Genomic DNA, 15321 nt, shown 5'->3' on the forward strand with positions numbered 1-15321 from the left:
TTTTGTTTGCCTATTTGTTCCAGTTCGCAGCTGAAGTTTTGTTACTGTGTCTGGAAAGCTCTCGTCGATCAGGGATTGCTACTCTGGCGTTATGAGTTAATGCCAGAGTTTAAGGTAATCTCTGGATGGTGTTTTGTTAGTATTTTTCTGCTGACCATGAAAGTATACTATCTGTCTTCTGCTATCTAGTAAGCGGACCTCAAATTTGCTAAGACTATTTTCCTGCTGCGTTTGTTGTTTCATCTGAACTCACCGTCATTATATGTGGGGGGCTACTGTCTTCTTTGGAATATTTCTCTAGAGGTGAGCCAGGTCTTATATTTCCCTCTGCTAGCTATTTAGGTCTTAGGCCAGAGCTGGGCATCTAGCGATAAATAGGAAATGCTACCTGGCTATTTCTAGTTGCGCGGCAGGCTTAGTTCATGGTCAGTATAGTTCCATCTTCCGAGAGCTTGTTCCTCTATAGGCTTGCTATGATCTCTGCCTGCAGAGATCATGACATAACCCCAACCTTAACCCTAACACAACCCTAACCACAGCCCTAATCCCAACCCTAACCCAACCCTAAGCCTACCCTTACCCCAACTCTAACCCTAGCTGCAAAGAATAGAAAAAAAATTACAATTTTATTATTTTTATCTAACTAAGGGGGTGATGAAGGGGGTTTGATTTACTGCACCATGTTCCAAATTATTTTGCAAATGACATTTTTCTCGGATTTTCCTAAATGGTGGGTGCAAATGACAGTCAGTCTAATAAAAGTCATCCCCCGTTAGAGGATACATCGAATTTTATTGAAGAAACCTCCCAATGATAACAGTATAATCTCCAAAATGAATAAAAACTCAAAATGCACTGTTCCAAATTATTAGGCACAGTAGAATTTCTAAACCTTTGATATGTTTTAAAGAACTGACAATGCTCATTTGTGGAATTTGCAGCATTAGGAGGTCACATTCACTGAACAAAAAAGCTATTTAACTCCAAAACATCCTAACAGGCCAAGTTACATGTTAACATAGGAATCCCTCTTTGATATCACCTTCACAATTCTTGCATCCATTGAACTTGTGAGTTTTTGGAGAGTTTCTGCTTGTATTTCTTTGCATGAAGTCAGAATAGCCTCCCAGAGCTGCTGTCTTGATGTGAACTGCCTCCCACCGTCATAGATCTTTTGCTTGATGATACTCCAAAGGTTCTCTATAGGGTTGAGGTCAGGGGAAGATGAGTTTATCTCCTTTTATGCCCATAGCAGCCAATGACTCAGAGGTATTCATTGTCAGCATGAAGATGATTTTGTTCCTGAAGGCACGTTTCTGCTTTTTAGACCATGGAAGAAAGTTGTCAGTCAAAAACTCTATTTACTTTGCAGAGGTCATTTTCACACCTTCAGGAACCTTAAAGGGCCCTATCAGCTGTTTCCCCATGATTCCGGCCCAAAACATGACTCCTCCACCTCCTTGCTGATGTCGCAACCTTGTTGGGACATGCTGGCCATCCACCAACCATCCACTACTCCATCCATCTGGACCATCCAGGGTTGCTCGACACTCATCAGTAAACAAGACTGAAAATTAGTCTTCATGTATGTCTGGGCCCACTGCAACCATTTCTGCTTGTGGACACTGTTTAGGGGTGGCCGAATAGTAGGTTTATACACCACAGCAAGCCTTTGAAGGATCCTACACCTTGAGGTTCAAGGGACTCCAGACGCACCAGCAGCTTCAAATAACTGTTTGCTGCTTTGTAATGGTATTTTGGCAGCTGCTCTCTTAATCTATTTAATTTGTCTGGCAGAAACCTTCCTCATTATATGCCTTTATCTGCATGAACTCTGTCTGTGCTCTGTTTCAGTCACAAATCTCTTCACAGTATGATGATCACTCTTAAGTTTTCGTGAAATATCTAATTTTTTAATTCCTTGTCCAAGGCATTGCACTATTTAATGCTTTTCAGCAGCAGAGAGATCCTTTTTATTTCCCATATTGCTTGAAACATGTGGCCTGCTTAATAATGTGGAACATCATTTTTAAGTAGTTTTCCTTTAATTAGAATCACCTGGAAAACTAATTATCACATGTGCTTAAGATTGATTTCAGTGATCCATTGAACCCTAAGACACATTACCATCCATGAGTTTATTTGAAAAACAAAACAATTAAATCTTTATGACACTTAAATCCAATTTGCATAATAATTTGGAACACAGTGTATTTTTTCTATTTTGATCACTGTGATAGGGTCTATTAAAGTGATCAAAATGAACAAATAAAAAAAATGTCCTATTTTTGCCGGGTTCCAGCCGGCAGATCTCGGTGGGTGCACTACACATGCACCCGCCATTTTCTTCCTGGAAGAAGACGTGGATGGCCGGGGGATGGAGCAGGAGGGTCGGGGGATGGTGAAGGTACTGGGGTGGGCTCAGGGGGACCACATTTCTTTCTCCTCTGATACGCTACGTCATATCAGACAAGAGACAAATGAATTTAAAATCCAACTTTTTTTTGTGATCACCGTTATTTGGTGAATAACGGTGATCATGTGACAGGGGACCCTAAAAAAACGGCTGTGATCATGTTCTTCAGGGTCTCAGCTAACCCCGGTAGCTGAGACCATGGAGATTTTTTGACGCTTGGGGATGGTATACCCTTATTTATCAGTGCCGTTAAAAAGCGCTCCTCAGGGGCTCTGCAAATGCAACACAGCGTCTAATTTGTGCACCAAAAGTCAATGAGCACTTTTCCCTTTCCGAATCTTGCAGGTGCCCAAATGTATTACTGAGTTTGGGAGAAATTTTTTAACAAATTATGGGGACTATTTTCTCCATTTCCCTCTGGGAAATTAAAAATTTGGTACTAAAACACCATTTTACTGGAAAAAAAATATTTTTTTGTGTTCAACATCTAAAGTCTGTGAAGCACCTGTGGGTTAAAAATGCTCAACACCCTCACCATGTTCTGCTCAGCACAAGAGTTTACTGCGTCATCAGTGCTGGGTATGAAGGGGGCTGGCTGACTACTTATTTCCGTAGCTGAGCAAGTTATTTCTGTCTAGTGTCTATGCATTGTCATGAGAAAGAGGAGGTCAGTCTCATGTGTTAAAATGAGTAGGTCAGCCAGCCCCCTTCATACACAGCACTGTAATTGAAGCTTCAGGACCCAAGCTAATATCTGAACATTAGGATTCCTTTTTTTTCCAGTATATTAGTATAATCTTTTCGGGTTTTACAAGTGTTAAAGAGTAATGACCAAAATAGTAAGTTATTCCCTCTTTCCATGTCCTTCAGAAAAGGGATAACTTGCTGATTGCCATGACCCCCAGTGACTCCATGAAGTGGGATCTACATGAAAGCGGAGCACGCTCTGTCAGTCTTATAGATGAGTGGAGGTCCAACTACTGAGACTCCCATAGATCGAAACAATGGGAGGCTTCTAAATGGTGCGACAGATGAAAATCACAATGGTAATATGAAAAACGCTTATGGGGTATTCTGGTCGGGAAATGTCATCACGTATCAGAGTGACTGATTAGTGGGGGGTCTTGCTGCCGGGACTCCCAGCGATTGGCACAACTGGTGGAGCATAACTGCTGCCCCCTTCATTGGGGCTACTGGAGACCAGAGCTAGCTGAGAGCAGCGTTTATTTATCTGCATCATTTACACAATGAATGGAGCAACGGTCAAACTTGGTGCGATCTGCAGGAGCCTCAGTGGTCGGACCACCATCAATCTAGAAATTAGCACCCATCTTTTGGGTAGGCAATAGTGTCTTCTACCTGAACACACCTTTATTTATGTGAGTGGTGAGGTTTTTCAGTGTCGGGCGGTCATGTGACCACATGTATGTGATTTGCATTCTTCGGCAACATTCCAACTAGACATGTCCGACCTCAGTGTTCTTTCATTGAGCAAAGCCGTGCACGTCTAGTTGGCATGTGACTGCATGCATGTAAATCACACACTTGAGGTCACAGCGCTGGCCAGAGCGTAATGTGAATTTTCACAAGCCTGTAACCCCTTTAAGGCTCTGTTCACACTACCATTGCCTTCCAACATAAACTAAAATGGGGTCTGTCAGGTTCTATCACTATCGGTGGGCGTATAGCGCTGCATGCGTCATTAATCATGGTGGAGCTTAGTGCCACACATACAATATACGCAGATCATACACTCATCACCATTGTGACAATTATTACACAGAATTAGTGAAAAAGACTCCGTTGGATGATTGAGAGATATAAATATATATAGTATCTAGCACTGTAGATCCCTTCCTTTATGAATTGGCTAGGAATGCTACAATGGCCATAGCAGGGTGAGTAGCAGGAAGGAAGGCTGGGAGGCAGCCGCCATGTTTCCTGGCCACGACCACACTCACTCACGGACACACTGCACAGGGGAACTGAGGGAAGGGAACGAGAGAGGCTGACAGGGCTGTAGGAATGCCACACTGCGCCTGCGCTGCCAGCTTGTGTTTACGGAAGCGGCTGTTACGTGTCAGTGCGGGGAGCAAGGGATTCTGGGAGTCCGGCTGATGGCCGAGCCGAAGGGCTGACAGCTCCGTGCCCGGCCGGGGACATGTTCTAGGAGCCTGAACGGAACGGTGGCTGCCTGCTCCGCACCTGGTGCCGCTTCTCCTCTGCTCTGCCGGGTCATAAGCTGGAACCATGTCCTCCTCCACCAGCAGCCCCGAGGCCATCAAGAAGCTCCTGGAGAACATGCAGAGCGACCTGCGGGGTCTGTCCATGGAGTGCAAGAAGAAGTTCCCTCCTGTCAAAGAGGTAACCACTGATCAAGCCCCCCATCGCCTCTGGTCAGAAGTTTCTGTGCAGTCAGAATCTGTGGTGCCAGCGTGAAAGCCGCGTCCTGTGATGTGTGATGAGATCTGTGTGTGTTGTATGTGCAGTGTGCTCTATGTATTCAGTGCGGTCCATGTGTATGATGTGATACAGTACATGTATGATGTGGTCTGTTTGCGTGATGTGATCTACGTATATGTGCGATGTGATGTGGTCCGTATGTGTGATGTGGTCCGTGTGTGCGATGTGATGTGATCCATATGTGCTATGTGATGTGGTCCGTATGTGTGATGTGATCTACGTATATGATGTGGTCCGTATCTGCGATGTGATCCACTTATATGATGCGGTCAGTATGTGTAATGTGATCTATAGATGTGGTCTACATATATGATGCGGTCCGTATGTGTGATGTGATGTGATCTACGTATATGATGCGGTCAGTATATGTGATGTGATCTATAGATGTGATCTACGTATATGATGCGGTTCATATGTGTGATGTGATGCGGTCCGTATGTGCGATGTGATGCGGTCCGTATGTGCGATGTGATGTGGTCCGTATTTATGATGTGATGCGGTCCGTTTGTGTGATGTGATCTACGTATATGATGTGGTCCGTATGCGTGATGTGATCTACGTATATGATGCCGTCCGTATGTGTGATGTGATGCAGTCCGTATGTGCGATGTGATGTGGTCCGTATGTGCGATGTGATGTGGTCCGTATGTGTGATGTGGTCCGTGTGTGTGATGTGATGTGGTCCTTATGTGCAATGTGATGTGGTCCGTATGTGTGATGTGGTCCATATGTGTGATGTGATGCAGTCCGTATGTGTGTTGTGATGTGGTCCGTATATGCGATGTGATGCGGTCCGTATGTGCGATGTGATGCGGTCCGTATGTGGGATGTGATGCGGTCCGTATGTGGGATGTGATGCGGTCCGTATGTGGGATGTGATGCGGTCCGTATGTGGGATGTGATGCGGTCCGTATGTGGGATGTGATGCGGTCCGTATGTGGGATGTGATGTGGTCCGTATGTGGGATGTGATGTGGTCCGTATGTGGGATGTGATGTGGTCCGTATGTGGGATGTGATGTGGTCCGTATGTGGGATGTGATGTGGTCCGTATGTGGGATGTGATCCGTATGTGGGATGTGATGTGGTCCGTATGTGTGATGTGATGTGGTCCGTATGTGCGATGTGATGTGGTCCGTATGTATGATGTGATGCGGTCCGTTTGTGTGATGTGATCTACGTATATGATATGGTCCGTATGCGTGATGTGGTCCGTATGTGCGATGTGATGTGGTCCGTATGTGCGATGTGATGTGGTCCGTATGTGTGATGTGGTCCATTTGTGTGTTGTGATGCGGTCCGTATATGCGATGTGATGCGGTCCGTATGTGCGATGTGATGCGGTCTGTATGTGTGATGTGATTTGGTCCGTATGTGTGATGTGATGTGGTCCGTATGTGTGATGTGATGTGGTCCGTATGTGTGATGTGATGTGGTCTGTATGTGCGATGTGATCCGTATGTGTGATGTGATGTGATCCGTATGTGTGTTGTGGTCCGTATGTGTGTTGTGGTCCGTATGTGTGATGTGATCCGTATGTGTGTTGTGGTCCGTATGTGTGATGTGATGTGGTCCGTATGTGCGATGTGATGTGGTCCGTATGTATGATGTGATGCGGTCCGTTTGTGTGATGTGATCTACGTATATGATATGGTCCGTATGCGTGATGTGGTCCGTATGTGCGATGTGATGTGGTCCGTATGTGCGATGTGATGTGGTCCGTATGTGTGATGTGGTCCATTTGTGTGTTGTGATGCGGTCCGTATATGCGATGTGATGCGGTCCGTATGTGCGATGTGATGCGGTCTGTATGTGTGATGTGATTTGGTCCGTATGTGTGATGTGATGTGGTCCGTATGTGTGATGTGATGTGGTCCGTATGTGTGATGTGATGTGGTCTGTATGTGCGATGTGATCCGTATGTGTGATGTGATGTGATCCGTATGTGTGTTGTGGTCCGTATGTGTGTTGTGGTCCGTATGTGTGATGTGATCCGTATGTGTGTTGTGGTCCGTATGTGTGTTGTGGTCCGTATGTGTGATGTGATGTGGTCCGTATGTGTGATGTGATGTGGTCCATATGTGCGATGTGATGTGGTCCATATGTGCGATGTGATGTGGTCCGTATGTGTGATGTGATGTGATGTGGTCCGTATGTGCGTTGTGATGTGATCCGTATGTGTGATGTGGTCCGTATGTGTGATGTGATGTGGTCCGTGTGTGCGATGTGATGTGATCCATATGTGCTATGTGATGTGGTCCGTATGTGTGATGTGATCTACGTATATGATGTGGTCCGTATCTGCGATGTGATCCACTTATATGATGCGGTCAGTATGTGTAATGTGATCTATAGATGTGGTCTACATATATGATGCGGTCCGTATGTGTGATGTGATGTGATCTACGTATATGATGCGGTCAGTATATGTGATGTGATCTATAGATGTGATCTACGTATATGATGCGGTTCATATGTGTGATGTGATGCGGTCCGTATGTGCGATGTGATGCGGTCCGTATGTGCGATGTGATGTGGTCCGTATTTATGATGTGATGCGGTCCGTTTGTGTGATGTGATCTACGTATATGATGTGGTCCGTATGCGTGATGTGATCTACGTATATGATGCCGTCCGTATGTGTGATGTGATGCAGTCCGTATGTGCGATGTGATGTGGTCCGTATGTGCGATGTGATGTGGTCCGTATGTGTGATGTGGTCCGTGTGTGTGATGTGATGTGGTCCTTATGTGCAATGTGATGTGGTCCGTATGTGTGATGTGGTCCATATGTGTGATGTGATGCAGTCCGTATGTGTGTTGTGATGTGGTCCGTATATGCGATGTGATGCGGTCCGTATGTGCGATGTGATGCGGTCCGTATGTGCGATGTGATGCGGTCCGTATGTGCGATGTGATGCGGTCCGTATGTGCGATGTGATGCGGTCCGTATGTGCGATGTGATGCGGTCCGTATGTGCGATGTGATGCGGTCCGTATGTGCGATGTGATGCGGTCCGTATGTGGGATGTGATGCGGTCCGTATGTGGGATGTGATGCGGTCCGTATGTGGGATGTGATGCGGTCCGTATGTGGGATGTGATGCGGTCCGTATGTGGGATGTGATGCGGTCCGTATGTGGGATGTGATGCGGTCCGTATGTGGGATGTGATGTGGTCCGTATGTGGGATGTGATGTGGTCCGTATGTGGGATGTGATGTGGTCCGTATGTGGGATGTGATGTGGTCCGTATGTGGGATGTGATGTGGTCCGTATGTGTGATGTGATGTGGTCCGTATGTGGGATGTGATGTGGTCCGTATGTGTGATGTGATGTGGTCCGTATGTGCGATGTGATGTGGTCCGTATGTATGATGTGATGCGGTCCGTTTGTGTGATGTGATCTACGTATATGATATGGTCCGTATGCGTGATGTGGTCCGTATGTGCGATGTGATGTGGTCCGTATGTGCGATGTGATGTGGTCCGTATGTGTGATGTGGTCCATTTGTGTGATGTGATGCAGTCCGTATGTGTGTTGTGATGCGGTCCGTATATGCGATGTGATGCGGTCCGTATGTGCGATGTGATGCGGTCTGTATGTGTGATGTGATTTGGTCCGTATGTGTGATGTGATGTGGTCCGTATGTGTGATGTGATGTGGTCCGTATGTGTGATGTGATGTGGTCTGTATGTGCGATGTGATCCGTATGTGTGATGTGATGTGATCCGTATGTGTGTTGTGGTCCGTATGTGTGTTGTGGTCCGTATGTGTGATGTGATCCGTATGTGTGTTGTGGTCCGTATGTGTGTTGTGGTCCGTATGTGTGATGTGATGTGGTCCGTATGTGTGATGTGATGTGGTCCATATGTGCGATGTGATGTGGTCCATATGTGCGATGTGATGTGGTCCGTATGTGTGATGTGATGTGATGTGGTCCGTATGTGCGTTGTGATGTGATCCGTATGTGTGATGTGGTCCGTATGTGTGATGTGATGTGGTCCGTATGTGCGATGTGATGTGATCCATATGTGCGATGTGATGTGGTTCGTATGTGTGATGTGATCTACGTATATGATGTGGTCCGTATCTGCGATGTGATCCACTTATATGATGCGGTCAGTATGTGTAATGTGATCTATGGATGTGGTCTACATATATGATGCGGTCCGTATGTGTGATGTGATGTGATCTACATATATAATGCGGTCAGTATATGTGATGTGATCTATAGATGTGATCTACGTATATGCTGCGGTTCATATGTGTAATGTGATGCGGTCTGTATGTGCGATGTGATGTGGTCCGTATGTGTGATGTGATGTGGTCCGTATGTGTGATGTGATGTGATGTGGTCCGTATGTGCGATGTGATGTGGTCCGTATGTGCGATCTGATGTGGTCCGTTTGTGCAATGTGATGTGGTCCGTATGTGTGATGTGTTCCATATGTGTGATGTGATGCAGTCCGTATTTGTGTTGTGATGCGGTCCGTATGTGCGATGTGATGCGGTCCGTATGTGCGATGTGATGCAGTCCGTATGTGCGATGTGATGCGGTCCGTATGTGCGATGTGATGCAGTCCGTATGTGCGATGTGATGCGGTCCGTATGTGCGATGTGATGCGGTCCGTATGTGCGATGTGATGCGGTCCGTATGTGCGATGTGATGCGGTCCGTATGTGCGATGTGATGCGGTCCGTATGTGCGATGTGATGCGGTCCGTATGTGCGATGTGATGCGGTCAGTATGTGCGATGTGATGCGGTCAGTATGTGCGATGTGATGCGGTCAGTATGTGCGATGTGATGTGGTCCGTTTGTGTGATGTGGTCCGTTTGTGTGATGTGGTCCGTATGTGTGATGTGGTCCGTATGTGGGATGTGATGTGGTCCATATGTGTGATGTGATGTGGTCCGTATGTGTGATGTGGTCCATATGTGCGATGTGATGCGGTCCGTATGTGTGATGTGATGTGATCCATATGTGCGATGTGATGCGGTCTGTATGTGCGATGTGATGCGGTTCGTATGTGCGATGTGATGCGGTCCGTATGTGTGATGTGATGTGGTCCGTATGTGTGATGTGATGCAGTCCGTATGTGTGATGTGATGCGGTCCGTATGTTTGATGTGATGCGGTCCGTATGTGTGATGTGATGCGGTCCGTATGTTTGATGTGATGCAGTCCGTATGTGTGATGTGATGCGGTCCGTATGTTTGATGTGATGCAGTCCGTATGTGTGATGTGATGCGGTCCGTATGTTTGATGTGATGCGGTCCGTATGTGTGATGTGATGCGGTCCGTATGTTTAATGTGATGAGGTCCGTATGTTTGATGTGATGCGGTCCGTATGTTTGATGTGATGCGGTCCGTATGTGCGATGTGATGCTTTCCGTATGTGGGATGTGATGCGGTCCGTATGTGTGATGTGATGTGATCCATATGTGCGATGTGATGCGGTCTGTATGTGCGATGTGATGCGGTTCGTATGTGCGATGTGATGCGGTCCGTATGTGTGATGTGATGTGGTCCGTATGTGTGATGTGATGCAGTCCGTATGTGTGATGTGATGCGGTCCGTATGTGTGATGTGATGCGGTCCGTATGTTTAATGTGATGAGGTCCGTATGTTTGATGTGATGCGGTCCGTATGTTTGATGTGATGCGGTCCGTATGTTTGATGTGATGCGGTCCGTATGTGCGATGTGATGCTTTCCGTATGTGGGATGTGATGCGGTCCGTATGTGCGATGTGATGCGGTCCGTATGTGGGATGTGATGTGGTCCGTATGTGGGATGTGATGTGGTCCATTTGTGCGATGTGATGTGGTCTGTATGTGTGATGTGGTCCGTATGTGCGGTGTGATGTGATGCAGTCCGTATGTGTTATGTGATGCGGTCCGTATGTTTGATGTGATGCGGTCCGTATGTTTGATGTGATGCGGTCCGTATGTGCGATGTGATGTGGTCCGTATGTGGGATGTGATGTTTTCCGTATGTGGGATGTGATGTGGTCCGTATGTGGGATGTGATGTGGTCCATATGTGTGATGTGATGTGGTCCATTTGTGCGATGTGATGTGGTCCATATGTGTGATGTGATGCAGTCCGTATGTGTGATGTGATGCGGTCCGTATGTGTGATGTGATCTTTATGTCCATGCACTGTGTCTCCTATACAGAGTGCAGCTTTCGTTATAATATTACTGATCTGAGTAGAAGTGAATAATGCTCTAAACCCGGGACAAGCGGAGCCATTCAGGGCTGGATCAGGTGCGGCCCCTATCCCAGCCAGGAGACCCCGGAATGTCAGACACCTTACAGCACCACATACAGACAGATGCTGGTTTTACTATGGAGGTTATAGCTGTATCTATACCAGCAATTTTTTTTTTCCTGGACTTGGATCTCAACGGAAATCTGCTGTGAAAATCTGTAACCTAATTTCCAATGAATGTGAGCGTACAATCCTTTTATTTTCCCTGCCAACATCCCTCTCTCCATGCAGTGCTGTGCTGCTGTTAGGACACTCCTGTCACTCTCCCAGAACTGTTGGGTTCTTCCAGCTGCATCTTTAGACCCTAATGTCCCGTTAGACATGGAATTTTCCTTCATTGTCTCCATTCTCCTGACTAGTCTGTATGTCAGCAGTAATGGTGGCTTTTCTGTCAGTGTCCTTTACTCCATTTCTTTGCATGTTGCTTTACTGCCCCTACCTATTCTGTTTCGGCGAGGGCTCGAGTTTCATGTTTGGATACTTCTCCAGTTTCAGACATCAGCACTGATAGTTTTTTTTTTCTTTATCTGCTACTTTCTTTATGAATCTGACCATGCCATGTTTCATCAAACACCATAATACAGCAGTGAATGGAGGCGCATTGTGGTGGAAGAACAGGGATTTCTGAAGACTGCCATACCGTACGGTTGATCACTGGCTATATTCTGGAAATTGACAGGCGTTATCATCCATTTCTATACTGCGTGTGTGCTGTACCATTATCTGATATATGGCACCTATATGTTGTGGGCACAGCTGCATCACATGGAATCAGAGATGTGGGCAGTAGTGAGCATCCATCTAAGAGGCTAGATAGGGGGGAATGCTGTGTTTCTTATCATCTGAGGGGTGCTGATGGGTTTCCTTGCCCTCTGGGTGTCTAATGAAAGCGCAGTCACTGTCCTGTGGATGAGGAGTGTGGAGTGGAGGATGTGGATGTGCCTGGAGGAGCGTTCGCCTCATAAATACACCGTAATCATAAACTATATGTCGGCTGTATTCTCTGATCTCTGCTACAAGCCAAATATATATAATAATATATTTTTATGCCTTTTTGGTTAATGTTGGAGGTGTTGTCCCATCACAAGCCCAGCATGTGAACAGTGTGCCCCTCGCTGCCCAGAATACCCCACTAAGATATCACCTCAGTAGTGTTTGTCCTGTAAAGGCTTTGTCCCTGTTATTTTCCACTGTTCCATATTTTAGCACCAAGTGACTGGTAGTTATGACACAAATTCTTGCCATCCTGCTACTGATTCACCTTTGACCGCTCCCTACACTGATGTCAGTAACTAGGGGCTGACAACTTAGCTTCTATGGTGACTTCAATGTAAAAATGACAGTCCGTGGACCTGACTAGGGTAAAAAAATGAGGTATTTAGGCTGGTTTCACACTTGCGTTTTGATCTGCAGCGTTTTAAAAAAAACCGCAGGTGGTGAAAAAACGCATGTAAACACGTTTAAACGCTGCGTTTTTTTGACGCATGCGTTTTTGCATTGGGTAAAAAAAAGCGGCGTTTTGACGCGTTTACATGCGTTTTTTCATGCGTTTGCGTTTTTGAAACGCATGCTGAGAAGTGTGTGACAGCTGCCAATCATCAAAATCAACTAGAAAACCCACTATAAATAGAAATAGCTAGGGTTAGGGTTAGGGATAGGGTTAGGGTTAGGATCCCTAGGGTTAGGGTTAGTGTTAGGGGTAGGGTTAGGGTTTGGATCCCTAGGGTTAGGGTTAGGGGTAGCTTTTTATTAGAAGAATGTCCTGGTCACCGATAAGCCACCCCCCACCATCAAGGTGATAAAGGGATCCAAACCCTACCCCTAACCCTAACCCTGACAAGCCACCCCCCACCATCAAGGTGATAAAGGGATACAAACCCTACCCCTAACCCTGACAAGCCACCCCCCACCATCAAGGTGATAAAGGGATCCTAACCCTACCCCTAACCCTGACAAGCCACCCCCCACCATCAAGGTGATAAAGGGATCCAAACCCTAACCCTACCCCTAACCCTAGGGATCCATAGGAATTGGCTATTATGTTGATCTGGTGACCAGGACATTCTTCTAATAAAAAGCTTTGTTCAATGTGGACACCCCAAGATATACGGTATTGCTATAGAGTACTAAAAATATAAACTCGTAGAGTATTGACTGTCATAGTGTTAGGGTATGTGCACACGTTCAGGTTTTTTCGCGTTTTTTTCGCGTTTTTTCGCAATAAAAACGCTATAAAAACTCATTAAAAACGCATACATTATGCATCCTATCATTTAGAATGCATTCTGCATGTTTTGTGCACATGGTGCGTTTTTTTTCCGCGAAAAAAACGCATCGCGGTAAAAAAAGCAGCATGTTCATTAATTTTGCGTTTTTTTCGCGTTTTTCCTGCTATTCTATGCATTGGGGAAAAAACGCACAAAAACCGCATCAAAAACGCGGTAAAAACGCGGTAAAATCGCGGTAAAAACGCATGCGGATTTCTGGCAGAAATGTCCGGTTTTTGTCAGGAAAATTTCTGCCAGAAATCCTGACGTGTGCACATAGCCTTAGGCCATGTGCACACATTAAGTATTTTTCGCGTTTTTTTCCGCGTTTTTTTCGCTATAAAAACGCGAAAAAAACGCTTACATATGCCTCCTATTATTTTAAGTGTATTCCGCATTTTTTGTGCAAATGTAGCCTTTTTTTCCGCAAAAAAATCGCATCGCGGAAAAAAAAGCAACATGTTCATTAAAATGCGGAATTGCAGGGGATTCCGCACACCTAGGGGTCCATTGATCTGCTTACTTCCCGCACGGGGCTGTGCCCACGATGCGGGAAGTAAGCAGATTATGTGCGGTTGGTACCCAGGGTGGAGGAGAGGAGACTCTCCTCCACGGACTGGGCACCATATAAGTGGTCAAAAAATAAGAATTTAAATAAAAAATAGTCCTATACTCACCCTCGATGTCTTCCCGCCTCCACTGCATGCTGTCGCTTCGGTTCCTGTAGCTGATGTGCGGTGAAGGACCTGCCGATGACGTCACTGTCCTGTGATTGGTCGTGAGCGGTCATGTGACCGCTCACGTGACCGTGACGTCACGGAAGGTCCTGTGCGCACACGCCAGCTATAGGAAGATGAACGGACGCCGCTGAGGAGATGTCTGGGTGAGTATAAGCATTTTTTTATTTTTTTTATTATTTTTAAACATTCTATCTTTTACTATAGATGCTGCATAAGCTGCATCTATAGTAAAAAGTTGGTCACACTTGTCAAACGCTATGTTTGACAAGTGTGACCAACCTGTCAGTCAGTTTTCCAAGCGATGCTACAGATCGCTTGGAAAACTTTAGCATTCTGCAAGCTAATTACGCTTGCAGAATGCTAAAAAAACGCGAAAAAAACGGAAACAAAACGCAAAAAAAAAAATGCGGATTTCTTGCAGAAAATTTCCGGTTTTCTTCAGGAAATTTCTGCAAGAAATCCGCAACGTGTGCACATACCCTTAGGGTTAGGGTTAGGGTTAGGATCCCTTTATCACCTTGATGGTGGGGGGTGGCTTGTCAGGGTTAGGGGTAGGGTTAAGGCTTGGATCCCTTTATCACCTTGATGGTGGGGGGTGGCTTGTCAGGGTTAGGGTTAGGGTTTGGATCCCTTTATCACCTTGATGGTGGGGGGTGGCTTGTCAGTGTATATTCTTGTTTTTTTCTATAAAAACGCATGCGTTTTTAACGCAAGCAAACGCATGTGCTTAAAAACACATGCGTTTACATAGACAGCAATACGTTTTTTTGCCGCAAAAAAACGCCTCTAGAAATTACTACATGTTGCATTTCTGCGACCGAACGCATGCAGCAAAAAAACGCATGCGTTGTTAAACGCGGCAAAATACGTACAAAAAAAACCGCATGCATTTTTAATGTTAAACATAGGAAAAAAAACGCATGCGTTTTTTTTTAAAAAACGCTGCAGATCAAAACGCAAGTGTGAAACCAGCCTTAGACAACTTGAGGCCACTTTCACAATACAGTGTTATGGTCAGTATTTGGCATTAGTATTTGTATGGAACGTCTGCACATCTTCTGGTTTTGGCTTCCACATACTGATGCATCATGCTTGCCTTGAACCTGATACGTGATACATGTTGCCCGATCTACAGACAGCATGTATCAGGCATTGGCTGTATGTTCTCA

General features: G+C 45.8%; 1 protein-coding gene across 2 annotated transcripts in view; it reads left to right on the forward strand.

Moving 5' to 3' along the window:
- The first annotated feature begins 4316 nt into the window (after window positions 1–4316).
- The window catches only part of MON2 (MON2 regulator of endosome-to-Golgi trafficking), a 137048-nt gene continuing 126043 nt past the window's right edge, over window positions 4317–15321 (forward strand). The window contains exon 1 of one of the 2 annotated variants that reach the window (XM_077265501.1): window positions 4317–4780. In XM_077265501.1, coding sequence (XP_077121616.1) covers window positions 4667–4780 — 114 coding nt within the window. In that variant the 5' untranslated portion in view covers window positions 4317–4666. The remainder of the gene's footprint in view (window positions 4781–15321) is intronic. The other variant, XM_077265500.1, reaches the window with a different exon arrangement.

This window comes from Ranitomeya variabilis, chromosome 5 (genome assembly GCF_051348905.1).
Source record: "Ranitomeya variabilis isolate aRanVar5 chromosome 5, aRanVar5.hap1, whole genome shotgun sequence".
Lineage (NCBI taxonomy): Eukaryota > Metazoa > Chordata > Amphibia > Anura > Dendrobatidae > Ranitomeya > Ranitomeya variabilis.